Source organism: Microtus pennsylvanicus, chromosome 3 (assembly GCF_037038515.1).
Source record: "Microtus pennsylvanicus isolate mMicPen1 chromosome 3, mMicPen1.hap1, whole genome shotgun sequence".
Taxonomy (NCBI): domain Eukaryota; kingdom Metazoa; phylum Chordata; class Mammalia; order Rodentia; family Cricetidae; genus Microtus; species Microtus pennsylvanicus.
The window spans coordinates 61,209,051-61,225,462 of NC_134581.1; the positions used below are offsets into that span (position 1 = coordinate 61,209,051).

At 48.0% G+C, this 16,412-nt stretch overlaps 1 protein-coding gene across 1 annotated transcript in view; it reads right to left on the reverse strand.

Annotated features, from left to right (window-relative positions):
• Window positions 1-727: 727 nt before the first annotated feature.
• The window catches only part of Hexa (hexosaminidase subunit alpha), a 32,391-nt gene continuing 16,706 nt past the window's right edge, over window positions 728-16,412 (reverse strand). The window contains exons 2-14 of the mRNA XM_075965676.1: window positions 12,984-13,079; window positions 11,682-11,747; window positions 10,053-10,099; window positions 9,500-9,610; window positions 8,073-8,174; window positions 6,836-6,968; window positions 5,327-5,507; window positions 3,673-3,756; window positions 3,375-3,447; window positions 2,694-2,877; window positions 2,415-2,505; window positions 1,747-1,851; window positions 728-969 (exon numbers count right to left, since the gene is read on the reverse strand). Coding sequence (XP_075821791.1) covers window positions 906-969; window positions 1,747-1,851; window positions 2,415-2,505; window positions 2,694-2,877; window positions 3,375-3,447; window positions 3,673-3,756; window positions 5,327-5,507; window positions 6,836-6,968; window positions 8,073-8,174; window positions 9,500-9,610; window positions 10,053-10,099; window positions 11,682-11,747; window positions 12,984-13,079 — 1,337 coding nt within the window. The 3' untranslated portion in view covers window positions 728-905. The remainder of the gene's footprint in view (window positions 970-1,746; window positions 1,852-2,414; window positions 2,506-2,693; window positions 2,878-3,374; window positions 3,448-3,672; window positions 3,757-5,326; window positions 5,508-6,835; window positions 6,969-8,072; window positions 8,175-9,499; window positions 9,611-10,052; window positions 10,100-11,681; window positions 11,748-12,983; window positions 13,080-16,412) is intronic.

The following is a 16,412-nucleotide window of genomic DNA, read 5'->3' on the forward strand; positions in this document are numbered from 1 at the left end:
GGCAGCCTGAGCCCGCAGCAAGACAATTCCTCTTGGAGAACAGCAGCTCACACAGGTGAAAGACCCTCCTCCAGGAACATAGACTTGCCCCCAGGGCTTTACTTTCCAACCAGCTGTGTCATCCACTCCACGAGGCTTTGGGCTGAAAACCAGGACGGAGGAGTGAGCAGCTGTCTGCATTACTCTGGATTTGCTCAGGGATTCCAGAAACAAGTCCTCTAGATTTGGCACCTTGTTGGGAGTGGTGGTGCACATGGTAATCTCACGATTTGGGAGGCAGAAGGCTTAGAAGTTCCAACATATACATACCAAGTTCAAGACTAGCCTGGCTTTCATGAAGCTCTGTCTCAAAACAAAAAGAGAAAAGAAAAATGCAACACTTTATCACAGTGCCTGAGCCAAAGTATCTGTTCAACACAGGAAACCCGAAGGAGACTATGCCAGAGGTTTCTGGAGCCCTTGCCACTGCCTGGAATTCCTCTTCGTTCCTACAGCATCTTCTTGCATATACAGAACCCTTGGAAATGACACAAAATGAAGTGACCTTTCTGAGGACCGAAGTGTGGCAGTGACGTGGCACCTTCAACCTGTGCGACCATCCAGGCGCGGTCCTGTGTCTACCCCTCGGCCTGCTTATCTCCCTCACCTAGAAGCAGAAGGCTAGGCTGGCTGTTCCTGAGGCCCGTTCATGATCCTTTTTGCTCTTTACACAAGCAACCCAAGCTGATTAGAGAAAATGCCACATCACTCTTTATTGAACACCAGTGCCAGCACCATCCTCCTTCTCTCTAGTCACAGGGGCACATGGGCAAGGGGCTCTAGCCCCTGGCCGGTAGACAGTGTAAGCCTGGCCCCGTGACTGTTCTCTTAGCGCCAGCATTCTCCTGGGTGCTCAGTGCTGTTGGTCACGGCTGCTCAAACTCCTGCTCACAGTAGCCTATACTGATGGGCTGGGCCTGGACCCCTCGCCTGTAAAAGGACACAGAAAATGAAGGTGAGTAATTCCGCCTTGGACCATAGCAAGACCTTCTGCACAATAACCACAAGCCCCTTCCTCATTTTAGTGAGTCTCAAAATATTACTGTACCCAAATCTTCCTTTTTCTATCCTGCAGGTCTCTACTCCCCAACCCCCCCAAAACTAATTATGATAGAAAAGAGGTCAGGGCCTGAGGGGTGTCTGATGCTCTTGGCCAACTTAGATGTCCACTCCTGCTTCTAATATTCTACAAGAACAGCAGTGGAGAAAGACTGTCCTTTGTCTCAGAACCAAGTACTAAGAACTGAGCTAGGGACCTCCAAGCACATCTCCATTATTATCAAATGAACATGCTTAGAGATAACAAAACATTTCAGAGTCACCGGTGTCTGCAAGACTCTCAGCCCAGACGCCTCCTCTGCACTAGGCCGTGTTTTTAGGTTATAAAGACCCACTCAATAATTGAACCAAGGAAATGACTGCTTACACATGCCCACAGCCAAAGGAGGTGAAGGCATTCATGAGAGCCCATCAGCGCTGACAGGTTCAATACTTGCTTTTTGCTGACTTTGAGCAAAGTACTTAGGAGATATACGTGCCTAAAATGGGGACACAATTTCCCCACCTGCTGGACTGTCACACAAACTCAATGGGGTGGAGCCTGTCAAGAACAGTGCCTGGCACAATAAGTTTCCCAGAGTTTCAGCTCTTATTCTTTTCTTCTCAGTTTGGGTTCCTGAGCCTCAGATCCGCCCACAGCCTGCTTACCTCAGCAGCTCACAGCGGAAATGCGACAAACGGCTAAAGGCAAAGTCCATATCAGTTGTCAGGTTGCTGCTCCATAGTCTCTCGGCAATAGCACCGGCTCTCGGCCTATGGGAAGGAGTGCACAGCAGATTGGGCCCCACACCATCCTCCTTCCCAGACTAGCTCAAGGCAGAGAGATGTGAATGACACCTTGTTCAATGACAACAGCAAGGCAGAGGCTCTAATTCAATTCCAAGGCTCAGCTCCACCCTCATTAGAACCGTCCTCATTAGCATGCAGTCAGTGATCCCAAGCTCCTCCTCTCTCAAAGACACAGGAATAAGGTAAGCCTTAGAAGCAGGGATGGCTGAGCAGCTACCTTAACTTGGTATACCCAACCACATTTGGGGAGGCTACTGAGGAAATGACCTCACTCTTCCAGAACTGGATCTCAAGCAAGTACCCCGTGTTCTTTACGGTATGTGTGAAGCTGAGACAGTGGCCGTTCTCCTGCACACCTAATGCTTACTGGAGGCACACACAGGAGACAGGAGCCTCGAATGCAGAGAAGTAGCGTCTCAATGCCCTCTGCTGGCAGGCTGAAGGGAGTGAGCCTGTGAGGTTCACAGAAGCCCAGCCCTCAAGCCTGACCTCTCTCTGCCCTCCTGGCCTCACCCCAAAATACTTACCAGAGCCTGGGGACCAGGTTTGTGCTGTCCACATACTCTCCCCACATACAGGCCTCCCCTCCAATAACTAGAGCCTTCTGTTCAGGGGTACCTGAGGGAAAACAACAAAGGGTGTGTGTAGGGGTGGGGGGGTGTCACTTTCAACCATCCTTTCAGTGTGGCCTCCTCACACAGGCCATTTTATTTCCTAAATTGCCATGTGCTGCCCTGCTTCTCTTAACTTCCACCCTGCCCCTCAACCCAGACTCTTGGTCAGCCAAGAGAGTACCGTGCTCTCACCATGAAATGCCAGGGGCTCCACTTTGTACATGTCCTTCCAGTCAGGGCCATATGTTACACGGTTCAGGTACCAGGGAGCAGAGAGCAGGGCCCGGAAGCCGGCCTTAGTGATCTGTTCCATCTCCTTCATGTACTCTACCGGTACCTCTTCCCGCCATACCTGTATGATTGTGTCTGGTCGAACCTGCCATGAAAGGTCAAAGGGCAGTCATGATAGGGACCGCAGAAGATTCTTGAGGTTCATTCTTATGCAAGACACCTGGGCCAAGAGGAGTATGTTCTTGTTTCCTAAGCAGCAAAGGATGCTTCTGTGACTCCGGCCACTCATCTCACACACACCCTGAGGAGTTCCCTCTGACAGAGCTCCCTGATGCTTCCCTCCCAGGCCCACTGCAGCTTCCTGCATACATGGAAGTAGTAATTACTTGGTGAGAACTGAGGGGAAAAGCAGTGGGGCTCAAGCAAGGAAAAAGTCACCCCACTCAAGACTCAGAAGATTCATGCCTATAAACTGCACATAAGGCCTCAGGAATCCAAGCAGCCACAGCTAGGTAAGAGGTTCTGACTCTAAAAGCCCGGTGGTCACACCCTAGCTCTTTTAGAGAGTCAGAGAGCGATGGCACCCAGTTCTCTGACCAGGGAGATGGAGACAGGGGCGCCTCTTCTCTGACCCTGGCTCACCTTCACTTTATTATCAAACACTTCCTGCCACACCACATAGCCCTTGTCATAATCAGAGACGATGTCCAGCAGCCTGGAGAGGAGACGAACATCAGCAAAGTGTCACCTGGCCGTGTGTGCAGCCCTCTAGGTGCCGAGCAGGCAGGGCCTATCCCTGACTGGGCGTTCCCTTCTCTGGGTCTACCATCTGACCACTCTAAGCCTGAACGGAGAGGATAAGGGAACCTCTGGGGGCAGGGGCTGACCATCCCCCACAGGAGGAAACTCTTAGTGCGCCCCACCCTCCTTCCTTCCTCACGTCTGGATGTAGAAGGACTCCAGCTGCTTGAAGTCAGTAAAGCCCTTTTTCTTCATGAAGGCCTGGATATTGGGGTTGGATCTCCTGAGTAGCAAAAGAAAAAAGATTAGTTTTTTCATCATCCTGAAATCATGACAACTCACAGATTAGGCACCCGGCAACTTCCCCTTCACCTAAAATACTGAAACCACCAGAGACAGCAGAAGTCCTCCAGTGAAGGCATGGCTACACGAAGCTGTGATGAACCACGGACACAGAGACAAACTCTCAGGGAGAGTACACCTTCCATCCACACCAAAACCAAGGCTAAACAGGAGCTGTAGCACGCTGGACATGGTTTCCCCCTCTGCTGTTCTAGCTGGACACAGAGCTGATGACCTGTGACCTGCTGCAGGTTCCTTGTCCTACAGTGTCTGTTTTGTTTCCATGTGCTTCTCGTTATGTTCCCAAAAGACAAGCTTTTTCTCAGACACAACTCTGGGGCCAACTTCTCAGAAGCCCCTAGGCCTCTTTTGAGCTCTATAGATCTGAGAGTTTGGATTTTATGAGTTAACATTAATTAGGTCTTATCACTTAATTAATCTTGACTTCATAATAAACTAATTTTTTAAGATTTAAGATTTTTTCTTTATCAGTATGTGTATGCATGTGTGCAGGGTCCCCCAGGGTCCCTCAGAGGCCATAAGAGGTCAGATCCCTTAGATCTAGTTACAAACATTTGTGAGCTGCCTCCTGATAGATCAGTAAGTGCTCTGTAGCCTGTACTAGACTTATTTCACATCCCAGCCACAGTTTCTCCTCCCTCTTCTTCTCTCAATCCTACCCACCCCAATGCCTCCTCTGTTCCCACCCCCCAATCCACTTCTCCTTCATTTCCATTTAGGAAAGGGAAGCTCTCCCATGAGTATCAACAAAACATGGCATATCAAGTTGCAGTAAGACTAAGTCCCTCCCCTTATCTGTGCTAGACTTTTTATTTATTTTATATGTATAGGAATACTCTACCTGCATACATGCCTTTATGATAGAAGAAGGCATCAGATTCCACTAAAGATGGTGGTGAGCCACCATGTGGTTGCTGGGAATTGAATTCAAGACCTCAGGAAGAACAGCCAGTGCCCTTAGCCGCTGAGCCATCTCTCCAGCCCCTGTACTAGACTCTTGATTAGACTATTTTAAGCTTTGTAAGTAGGAATTCTTTTTCTTTTTTTTATATTTATTTATTTACTCATTATGTATACAGTGTTCTGTCTGCGTGTATGCCTTGCAGGCCAGAAGAGGGCACCAGACCTCATTACAGATGGTTGTGAGCCACCATGTGGTTGCTGGGAATTGAACTCAGGACCTTTGGAAGAGCAGTCAATGCTCTTAACCGCTGAGCCATCTCTCCAGCCCCGGAATTATTTTTCTTTAGCCCCCATTTTTCCAAGATAGTTATGGGCTCAGAATGAGTATATCCATAAATACCTCAGGGATGTGAGAAAGTTGAAGGGTTCACACTAACAGCCTTGGTAGTCACACAGGGCCTCTCTGGGCTGAGACATGGCTCCCTCAGTAGATAGTCCCTAAGTAGTGGCAGTAGGCCCATAATGCTGCCCTATATTCCTGAGTAACCCACCCTCAGGCTGGTGCACGAAGTCCAAAAGGCTCCTACCAGCAGGTGAAGTCTACTTCATCTCCTCCCAGGTGAAGATAAAAGTCCGGGAAGACAGAACTGATCTCCAAGAAGAATGTGCTCATGAAGTCATAGGTACTGTTGAGACTGGGGTTCACAGGTCCAAAGGTGCCAGAGGGATGGGATCCAGAGTAGCAAGGAGTTAATAACCCAGGGACACCTAAGTTAACAGAGAACCCACACAAGTGTTACAAATACAGACTCCCATGCATACTGCTCCTACACATGAGGTCCTTAGGTTATAGAGTAGATGTCTGTGTTCATCCACAAGGGTATCACCCAGCACTCACTGTAACAACCTGTTTAGTCACAATCAAATAAATCCAAATCTAGCTGCCAGCAGAGATGGAGGCGAGGTTATAGGCACATAACTACTCATGTGTACTCCTGACCCGATACATGTCTTCCAGCATAAATCACCCAGGTCCTCAAGGTTGCTATTCTCCAGTGGCTCTCAGCAACAAAGCAAGGGAAATGGCTCACTGCACACATTGACAATCTCTCCTCTCTAGCTCCTGCCTCCCAGCTCCACATTTCCTGATGGGTGTCTCTGGGCTGGGAGGCTTTCGGCTTCTGGCTGAGGCCAGGTAGCAGCCTTTTTCAATCTTCCCCAGAGTACCAAGTAATGGTGACCTCTGGGGGCCAGCCCCAACTTCTTTGTTTTTTTTTTTTGTTTTTGTTTTTTTAAATTGAGGCAGGGTTTTTCTGTGTAGTCCTAGCATGCATTCTATGGACCAGCCTGGATTCAAATTCAGGGATCCGCCTGCCTCTGCCTCCTGAGTGCAGGGATAAAAGTTGTGCCTCCCTGCCCCCTAAATTCTTTCATACAGATTCCACCCTGGTGATCAAACTCCTCAGTATCTACTCTAAGGTACAAGAAACTCACAACAGTGTCTGTTGAGGGGGTAGAAGCCTGGGTAGAGTTATTAGCCTCAGGCTGGATTAGTGGGCTTCTAAGGGTTGGGTTTACAGCTATGTACCAAAATGCCTAGCCTCTTCTCTCTCTGATTCATTTGTTTTATGTGTATGGGTGTTTTGTCTGTATATGTATCTGCACGTCAGCTCCCATACAACTACTGTTACAGATCTTTATTAGCTGCCACATGGGTGCTGGGAATTGAACCCAGGACTTCTGGAAGCGCAACCAGCTCTTTTAACTGCTAAGACATTATCTCTCCAGCCCCATTTGCCCATATTTTAATAGTAAAAGTGCTCTCCTCTGCACAAATTAAATATTTCCCAGGAGCTGCCACAGACGGGAAGACTGGGGCACCCTTGGGAACGGCATGGGTAGCAGCAGCTAGGATGAAGACAGTACCACTAGACTCAGTCAGGTCATCTGCTTGCTTGACAGCAGGAAAGAACTTCCTCTAAGCAGTTGATGGGGAACAGTTTCCCCAGGGCTGAGGCAGGATATGTGACATAGAAGAGCCCACACTCTGGAGCCCCTCTCTGGGCAGACACATCCAAATGCAGCGTTATTCTTACCTGGCCCCCAAGACAAAGTGTGACCAGGAGTGTCAAATTCTGCCAGCACACGGATACCCCGAAGCCGTGCATATTCAATGACCTCCTTCACGTCCTGTGATGTATAGATGTGGGTGACAGGGTTGTAGGACCCCTGAAAGACAGAAGAAACCCTTCGGATTCTCATTCCCTGTGAACACTTGTCGACAGCCCATGTGTACTGGGGACTTCTTCAAGGGTCTTTATCATAATTTCCCCAAAATTAAGGCATCTGCTTCTCTCTTTTGGAGTGTGTGCATGACCCAGGGAAACATTAGGTATGTCCCATATGACTTCTTATTCTCTAAGATGGGCACTGTGGTGGTTTGAATAAGAATGGTCAACATAGGGTCATAGATGGAATGTGTGGTCACCAGGGAGTGGCACTATTAGGTGTTGGCCTTGTTGGCTTTGAGGTTTCGGAAGCTTAAGCTGGGCCCAGTGGCTCTCACTCTTCCAGCTGCCTGTGGATCTCGATAGAGAACTCTCAAGTTACTTCTCCAGCACCATGTCTGCCTGCATGTGCCACGCTTCCCATCATGATGACAACAGAATAAACCTCTAAACTATGAGCAAGCCCCAATTGAGTACTTTTCTTTATAAGAGTTGCCATGGTTGCTGGGTGATGGTAGAACACACCTTTAATCCCAGCACTCAAGAGGCAGAAGCAGTTGGATCTCTGTGAGTTCAAGGCCAAACTGGTCTACACAGCTAGTTCCAGGACAGTCAGGGCAAAATAGAGAAACCCTGTCTGGAGAATGCTGTAGTAATGGTATCTCTTCACAACCACAGAACAATGACTAAGACAGGGTCACTCACTGAACCCAAAACTCACCAGTAAGCTCCAGGGTTCCACTTATTTTGGCTTCCCCTCTCCCCATTCTTTACCCTCACCCAGGGCTAGGGATCTGAATTCGGGTCCTCGTGTTGCTCAGCAGACACTTTACTGACTTACCTATCTCCCCAGTGCCACGTCTACTGTTTCATCTGAGAATTATAAGGTCAATGAGATAAACAACAAACAATGATGTCCATTTAATAGAATGTATGTAAATAACACATCAAAAACCAAAACCAGGAGGTATTATCTCCTGACGGTTTCAAAACAAATTAATGTGTGAACTTGAGTCCTTGGGCCTGATTCTGAAGTATCCTTTGCTTGGGGACGAGAACCACTGCTCTTGAGAATCTGGAAGCTGTTCGGTAGAGCAAATCCTACCTTTCTGGTGAGCACCGGGAAAGTGAAGCTCTCATATGGGAAGGAAGAGTCGTCTACCAGGTGCCAGTGGAACACGTTGAATTTATTGTATGCCATGACATCCTGGAGGTCAGAGCACAGATAGTGAGCCCTAAACTGGCAGGCTGCTCTACACATAATAACAAACTCAACCTTCCTTAAGCTCCAGGGACTTACTCATAGGGACTCTAAGTCAGATCTTCCTGTGGGGGAGCAGGTTAGAGCCCACTGACATCTCCTCTCTCCCAGATGAATTCTGGCCACACTGTGAGAAGAGTTGCAGCCGCTGCAGAACTCTCTTGTCTTTCAAAAGTCCCCATATATTTCAGAGCAACATGTCCTCCTGCCATCTCTGTGATCTGACTGGAGGCCTGCTGGGAACTCCTCAGCAGCCATACCACTTTATTCCCAGAAGCCAAGGCTGACATATATGTAGCTCCCTTAGTCCCAAAGGGACAAAGAAAAAGGCAGTCAACCAGGCGGTGGTGGTGCATGCCTTTAATCCCAGCACTCGGTAGGCAGAGGCAGGAGGAGCTCTGTGAGTTTGAGGCCAGCCTGGTCTACAAGAGCTAGTTCCAGGACAGGCTCCAAAGCTACAGAGAAATCCTGTCTCAAAAAACAAAACGAAACGAAACAAAAACAAATGAACGAACGAATGAACAATAGAAAGAAAGAAAGAAAGAAAGAAAGAAAGAAAGAAAGAAAGAAAGAAGGAAGGAAGGAAGGAAGGAAGGAAAGGAAAGGAAAGGAAAGGAAAGGAAAGGAAAGGAAAGGAAAGGAAAGGAAAGGAAAGGAAAGGAAAGGAAAGGAAAGGAAAGGAAAGGAAAGGAAAGGAAAGGAAAGGAAAGGAAAGGAAAGAGAAAAGGAAAAAGGTAGCCACATGAGCTGCCTGCCCATCAAATCCAGGAGCATTAGGAACTTCCACCACAAAAGCTTTAGTATAAATTTTCCTATACTAATGACTTGATTAAACTGCAGTCAGCTTTTCCTAGCAAGAGAAACCAACCTCCAAAACAGTAAAAGCAGCACTGTAACCAAACTACTCTTATCCTGGAGTACGCAGTCTTCTACACTTTCCCCAGGGGCTCATATAGTTACACACACCCTCCCGCCTCCCACCCACCTACCCCTGTGCTAAAGATTTTATTTATATGAGCACTGTAGCTGTATGTACACCTTTATGACAGAAGAGGGCATCAGATTCCACTATAAATGGTTGTGAGCCACTGTGTGATTGCTTGCAGTCCAACTCATGACATCTGAAAGCGCAGCCAGTACTTTTAACTGCTGAGTCATCTTTCCAGTCCTAGACATCCTCTCTTTTATTTAGGAATATGACATATATTATCCCTTGCCCCATTACCCCAGAACCAATACTTGAAATGAAGAAGGCCTTAAGGCCTGGTTACCAGTGTGTCCAGGATGCTAGACAATGGCAGGTAATGGCGAGATGTATCCAGCAGTACGCCCCGGTGAGGAAAGCGGGGAAAATCTTTAACCTTCGTCTTGTTGATAAAGAACTGCATGGATCAAACATTAAATGCTTCAGGATTCAAAGGGAGCTTATCACGGTGACAGAAGAATTAGAGGACTCTCCCAAGATCCCCAAAAGTCAATGTGTGAATGTTCTCCAAAGCAACTATCCTGTCCTGCCCACCAACCTCCCTGCATCAAAACCCACAACTGTCCCATGCCAACTAAACACAAACATTCCATGAACTACTCGGTCTACATATTGGATCTTCCCCAAGCTAGCAGGTTTATTGTTTTCAAAGCAATGTGGCATCAAGGTAATTACTAAGTGACCCACATTATAGTATCTCTACACAGACCAAACCTATAACCCTTATCTCTTCCAGTACTCCCACTGGGGCAATCTGGAGCCATCAAGACTCTATCTAAAGCAAGACATGATAGATTTTGGAGGAAATCCCAAAGCCCTCTTGGAGAATCCATACTCACTGTTCCCTCAGCTGATTTCCAAACGAGCTGACTGAAAGTCTCCAGACCTGCGGAGAAGGGGAGAGGCAAAATTAAGACCCAGGGAGTAAAAGCGATGCATCCACTTAGAAAAGGGGACCCAGTGTGCTGCACTTCACATCTCCCAGTGGACTGTGAAGAAAGAATCACAACACTGAAATTGTATCTGTAACTGGGCCTCTTCTGTATCTGAGGGGGAGACCCAGCTGCTGGAGGCTGAGGTATGAGAGATGCAACTGCAACAGCCTTAGAGTCTGCAAAGCCCAAGCACAAGTACACTGAGTTCAGAGTATTACATATTCTCAACAGCTTGGGTCCTACTTCAGGAAACTCAACAGAGGTTCCACAAAAAAAGTCCCGGAGGTTGGAGAGATGGCTCAGAGGTTAAGAGCATTGCCTGCTCTTCCAAAGGTCCTGAGTTCAATTCCCAGCAACCACATGGTGGCTCAAAACCATCTGTAATGGGGTCTGGTGCCCTCTTCTGGCCTTCAGGCATATACACAGACAGAATATTGTATACATAATAATAAAAAAAAAAGTCCCCAGATTTCAAAATAGTAGGCTCCACAGTGTTTAGACCTCAGTGTTTAGGCAGAACCTGGCTTGAAGCACATTACTGTGTATTGTTTGGGCCTCTCTCCACTTGGAGTGGGAGCTCAAATGCTCTATACCTAAAGCCTTGCACCTTTTGTGCAAGAAAGCAGAGGACAGAGTGGGGTGGGGTTTTACTCCAAAGAATACAGGTCAGGCATTGGAATGACATAAACTCAAGTGTGCTTCCCTTGGCCCCCAAGAGCTGGTATTACAGGCATGAGCCACCACGCCTAGCTTTTTTTTTTTTCAAGACAGAATTTCTCTGTAGCTTTGGGGTGGCAGAGGCAGGCAGATCTCTGCAAGTTCGAGGCCAATCTGGTCTACAAGAGCCAGTTCCAGGACAGCCTCCAAAGCTACAGTGAAACCCTGTCTCAAAAAATCAAAACAAACAAACATGTGCGCCACCAACGCCTGGCACCTAGTTTTTCTTTTTTTCCTCTCTCTCTCTCTCTCTCTCTCTCTCTCTCTCTCTCTCTCTCTCTCTCTCTTTTTTAAAGATTTATTTATTTATTATGTACACAACATTCCTTCCATGTATGTTTGTATGCCAGAAGAGGGCACCAGATCTCATTATAGATGGTTGTGAGCCACCATGTGGTTGCTGGGAATTGAACTCAGGACCTCTGGAAGAGCAATCAGTGCTCTTAACCTCTGAGCCATCTCTCCAGCCCTTTTTCCTCTCTCTTAAAGAGATGGCTGGTCTACCTCAATTGCCCAGAATGACCTTGAACTCCTGGGCTCAAGCAATCTTCCTGCTTTAGTCCCCTCAATAGTTGGGACTATCAGCATGCACTACCAGCATGCCTGGGTTAGCTTTACTTCTTGAAGTCTTTGCAATCACGTACTGAGTGAGCAGGACAGTGTCTGTGGCAGGGTCCTATCTCCCGTTGCCATATGTGCTGCTATGCTCTGCCAAGTATTAGAGTCATACACAGCTGCAAAGTGAGGAACTACTCCAACCGCCCTCTTTATTTCCTACGTGGGTATTCACTGTCACCTCCTACCCTACCTGCTTACCTCGGAGTGCGCCCCAGACAGTCTCAGAGGCGAGTAAACACTGGTCATCATTTATGGTTAGGGTGTCTGAAATGACAAGTGAGACTAGATCAGTATTCTATTTTAATCTCTGAACAAGCAAGCAAGCAAGCAGGAACGAGGATGGGTAAAATGCCTGCAATCACAAGGAATCTGAGTTTGGGTTTTCAGTACTCCTATAAAAGCCAGACTCTGTGGCACATGTAACCGATGTGCTGGGGATGGGACAAGCAGATCCCAGGAGCTCACTAGCCAGCCAGTTTAGTGAAATGACGAGCCCCAAACTCATGAGAGACACTTTAAAGAAACATCAGGTGGAGAGTAACTGAAGAAGATACTAAGGTACAGCTTTCATTTGCACATACACAAGTATACATACACCCACAAGAACACAATGCACACAACCATATGAACAAACATACATATTTCACACATACAAATGACTAAATCAGTCATCAACACCACCACCCAGCAGAGTGGATACCACACTGGTTCTGTAGGCCTGGCAGATGATACATGTAGTTTAAGCTAGGCAGGATCCCCTGCAAAGCTCCACCCAGCTTGCAGGTTAGTTTCCCCACCAGAACCTTGAGATCCTTCCTATCAGCTTTTAGCTGAAAAGTATGACGTTGACTTAAGTAAAGGGAGCTGGAAGGCCTGCAGAGTCCAGTCCAGCGTGCAACACTGACAACCCCTCTGCAGCCATCTTGCATTGCCTTTCCTCCAGACCTCAGCCAGTTCATTCAAGAATCTGAGGCAGATTCCAGGACTGAGATGTTCACACTGGAGACTTCTAAGTCCCAAATCTATTGTTCAGGGACATGAATCTCAGGACTAAGGACTTAGCTTCACTGTAGTATAAATGACCCCAAATTTCCTCCCCCAGTATAAGATGTCCTGAGGAAAAAAAAAAAGCAAAGTGTTCATATTTTCTCCTACCCACCTTTTTTCTCTTTTTCAAGACAGGGTTTCTTTATTGTAGCCCTGGCTGTCCTGGTACTCTCTTTGTAGACCTGGTCTGCCTCTGTCTCCCAAGTGCTAGGATTAAAGGTATGTGCCACCATGCCTGGATATGTGTCCACATTTCTTGATCAGTCCCCTCCTCAGTCCAGAAGGCAAAGAACACACCCCTGGGACTCAGTGAAGAGTCTGTGTGACATTTTCTGTGGCTCTTGACACTTTCTGAGCCCCCGTCCCTAATCAGTAGCAGCTTAGCCAGGAAAGCTGGAAAGACAGTCCCAGACAAGAGCTTATTTTGAGGACAAGGAGCATGGTGGTACTTACAGTTTTCTACTGACTCCAAGTTAGGAAACTCGTTACATCCAGCTGTGACGACGACGGAGACAACCAGAACGTTCTTCCCCAAAGTCTGCTGTTTTCCTGTGAAGACAGATAATGCTCAGTGGGCTGGCCTGCCCCAGGGGCAGCAGGGTAACTCAGCTCTCCACACAGGTCCCTAGTGCTCTCCCCTCTGAAAGGGAAAGGAGGACAGAGCTTTTACCCGTGGCACTGGCCCTGTCTGGTCATGTTTAGCCTTCAGTCTGCTTGTGTTCCCACTTCCCCCAGCAGCCTGCTCTGACCCTGTCTAAAGAAGCTGGCAGCTATCCTTAACCAGGGCTCTCCGTTTCTAGCTACTGGTATTGCCCCAAGCACAATTCCAAGATCCCAACAACGGCTTCTCATGAGACACAGCTGGAGAACACCTGGGTGTGCAGCGCCCGCTGAGTGGCAGACTCCGAGACTGCTGGAAGGCTGCGATGCACATCAGCGTCACAGGACTCAATCATAGTTTTGCTCCTCTCCAGTCATTTTTCCATGATCAATTTATTTGTCTGTTTTGAAACAGAATCTTGCTATGTAGCCCTAGCTGGCTCTGAACTTGCTACACGTAGACAAGGCTGGTCCCAAACTTGTGGCAATCCTTTTGTCTCTGCCTCCTGAGGGTGCGGGTTATAGTTATGAATTATAGCTATAAAGCTCCCATACCTAAAGTCCATACCCGGATTTGTTTTTCATGAAAGGGAGGTCTACTCTCTGCTGTATATCCTTACCTCACTGTAGACTAGCACACTGTATGCAATGCTGCTCTTCAAAGCTCCGGGTAAAGGCATTCCCATTTGTTAAAGCCCACGAGGTGAGGGAAGGTGGGACTGGAGACTGGAGGGCCCCATGAGAGTAACTATGCCCTCCGTGAAGGCTAGTGGCCACCAGCCCATCCTGCTTCCTTCCACTCTTGTCCCTTTTGCTCATAAAGGCAAAAGTCATCCTGCGTTAGTCACATATTCTGGAATGATGCTCTACAGGCCCCAGGCCGTGCAGATAAAAATGCCAAGGCCAAAATACTACACATTTACGCATTTCTCTTCTTTTTCCAACCTTCTCTGTGAATTTCAGGATGACCTGATTTTTGTTGTTGTTTTCTTTGTTTTATTTTCTGAGACAGGGTAGTGATTGATCTCGAACTTGCAGCAACCCTCCTGCCTCAGTCTTGAGTGCTAGGATTTCAGGCATGCACATCATACCCAGCATTCAAATGTTCCGATCTTGTTGCCTTCAATGGGATCGAATAAACTCTCTCTGCTCTTTCCTGGAGCTATATATATGCCGCTGACCCTACAACACTGAGACTCCCTACAAACTCAAAGTCAGGGATAGGCTGGCTTGGCAGAAGGCAGAGACAGTCTTCAGAACCAGACTACAACACCAAATGTTATCCATCTCCAAGCAGAAGGGACCCAAGTGCCAAACAAACCATGTGAAGAAAGCCAGACAAGGGATGCTAGGCCCTACCCGTATGTCTACATCTCAGCTTACAGGATGCCAAGCAGCCAGTCAGTAAAGCAGTCCCCCCATCACACCCCAACCAGAGCCAAACGGATCTCTCACCTCACACTAAGTCTCCCGTATCCCCATCCCACTAATTCCTGCTAAAACCCCTAGGAAAGGAATTTGAATCAGATTTATCATTGCAGCTCCATCCTTCAGAGTCTGTAGTGTCTTCCTAAACCTTATAAGCAAAGGAGCTTAGCTCTCCCAACACACACCCACAAATCCCCAGCTGGAGTCAGGCAAAGAAAGCTGAAGAGCACAGTGCTCTGTGAAACACATCTCATCTCCACCCCTTCAGCCATCTCCTCTGACTGTGTCCTGACAATCCTGTTGGCCCTCAGTCTGCCCACCTTTAATTACCACAGTTACTGCCCTGATGGCACAATGGAGATGAGCTGCAAACACCAGGCTTGTCTGAGCCACCATTTGGAAGGCAGGAAAGTTCCCACTTTGTGTTAAATTTCATTTTCCTCTTTCTAAACACACACATTTGCTGTCTATAATCTGGGCAAGGGAACTGTGTCACTGATGCCTTTGAAGACCCAAAGAGCAGGAAAGCACTTTCGCCCCCAGAACAACGTCTCTCAGATAAGGGCTCCTTCAGTTACAAACTGCTCTGCCGCCTGCCTCCAATCTTGTGGAGATGAATCCTAGCACTCCCAAGACTGCCTAGCTTTGGGATGATAAAGAAGTCCCTTCAGAGGCCTGGATTAAACAAGCTCCCAGAGGGAAGGTCTGGGGGAGGTGGCAGAACAGGAGGGACACTGGGTCATCTGAAAGGATGTAAACACTGTATTGGCACTGTTTTCCGCCTCCATGTTGCCGCTGTGCCAGGCTCTGAAGAGAGCAGGAAACAGGCAGGAGCCAATCCAGCCGCCTCTACACTCATCAACACTCCAGCCCTGAGAACTGAGGTGTGGGAGGCCGGGTATGGCAAACAGCCTGCTCAGCCAGCAAACACCTGGGCATGTGTGCCATGCGGTCAGCTGGGAGAACAGGAAACTGTGAAGTCTCAGGTGCCCAGTGGTCTGGTGCTTAAGTTGACGGCTGGGAAAGCTGGTTCTGCTACCACCAAGCTGAACAGGTCAAGGGCTTCCACTTCCCTGTAAACAATGGCAGGGTGGGGCCACATTCCTGTTACCAGGACCTCCTGACTCCAAAAGGAGAAAGCTCTCCAGGGTCCTACTGCCCGCCCTCTACACCCTACCTCGCTCAGCACTCTCATTTCATCAGTTTAAATGAAGTGTTCTCTTCATTGGGCTACAGAAGTTCGTATGCTTTTCTAACTAAAGACGTAATTGGAACATTAAAGCAGTCCAAAGGCATCTAAGGATTAAATTATAAACATCGTTTTCATCCTTCATCTTCCTCTCACTGTGCCAAGCTTCCACTTCCGCAATACCTTGATACACAACACTGCCTCTTCACCACAGATATGGAGTTCTGAGAGCAGGGCCTTCTCATCACAGAAGGCCCACAGACCAAGTTTCTCTGGACTCTACCACACAGCTCCTCTGTTTCCTGTCAGTATGTCCTCTCCCACCCCTACTTCCTTCCTTGCTGGCCAGCTATGTAGGTATAACCAACAATACTCTCAATAGCTTGGCTATCACACCCAACAAGCAAAATCTTTAATCCTGATCAGTTTAACATCTGCCAGCTGTGCCTCCTGCACCTGTCTCCTGGGGCCTGGAGGAGAGACAGAGAAAGCAGGACTGTGTACAGGACTCAACGCTGAAGTCCTGGATGCACAAGCATGAGGAACTGAGTTCCATCCCCAGCCTGCACCAAAAAAGCCAGAGGTAACAGTGCACACCTGCGATCAAAGGCCTGGGAGGCAAAGACAGGAGAATCCTGGAGGCATGCTGCCTAGCCAGTCTAGCC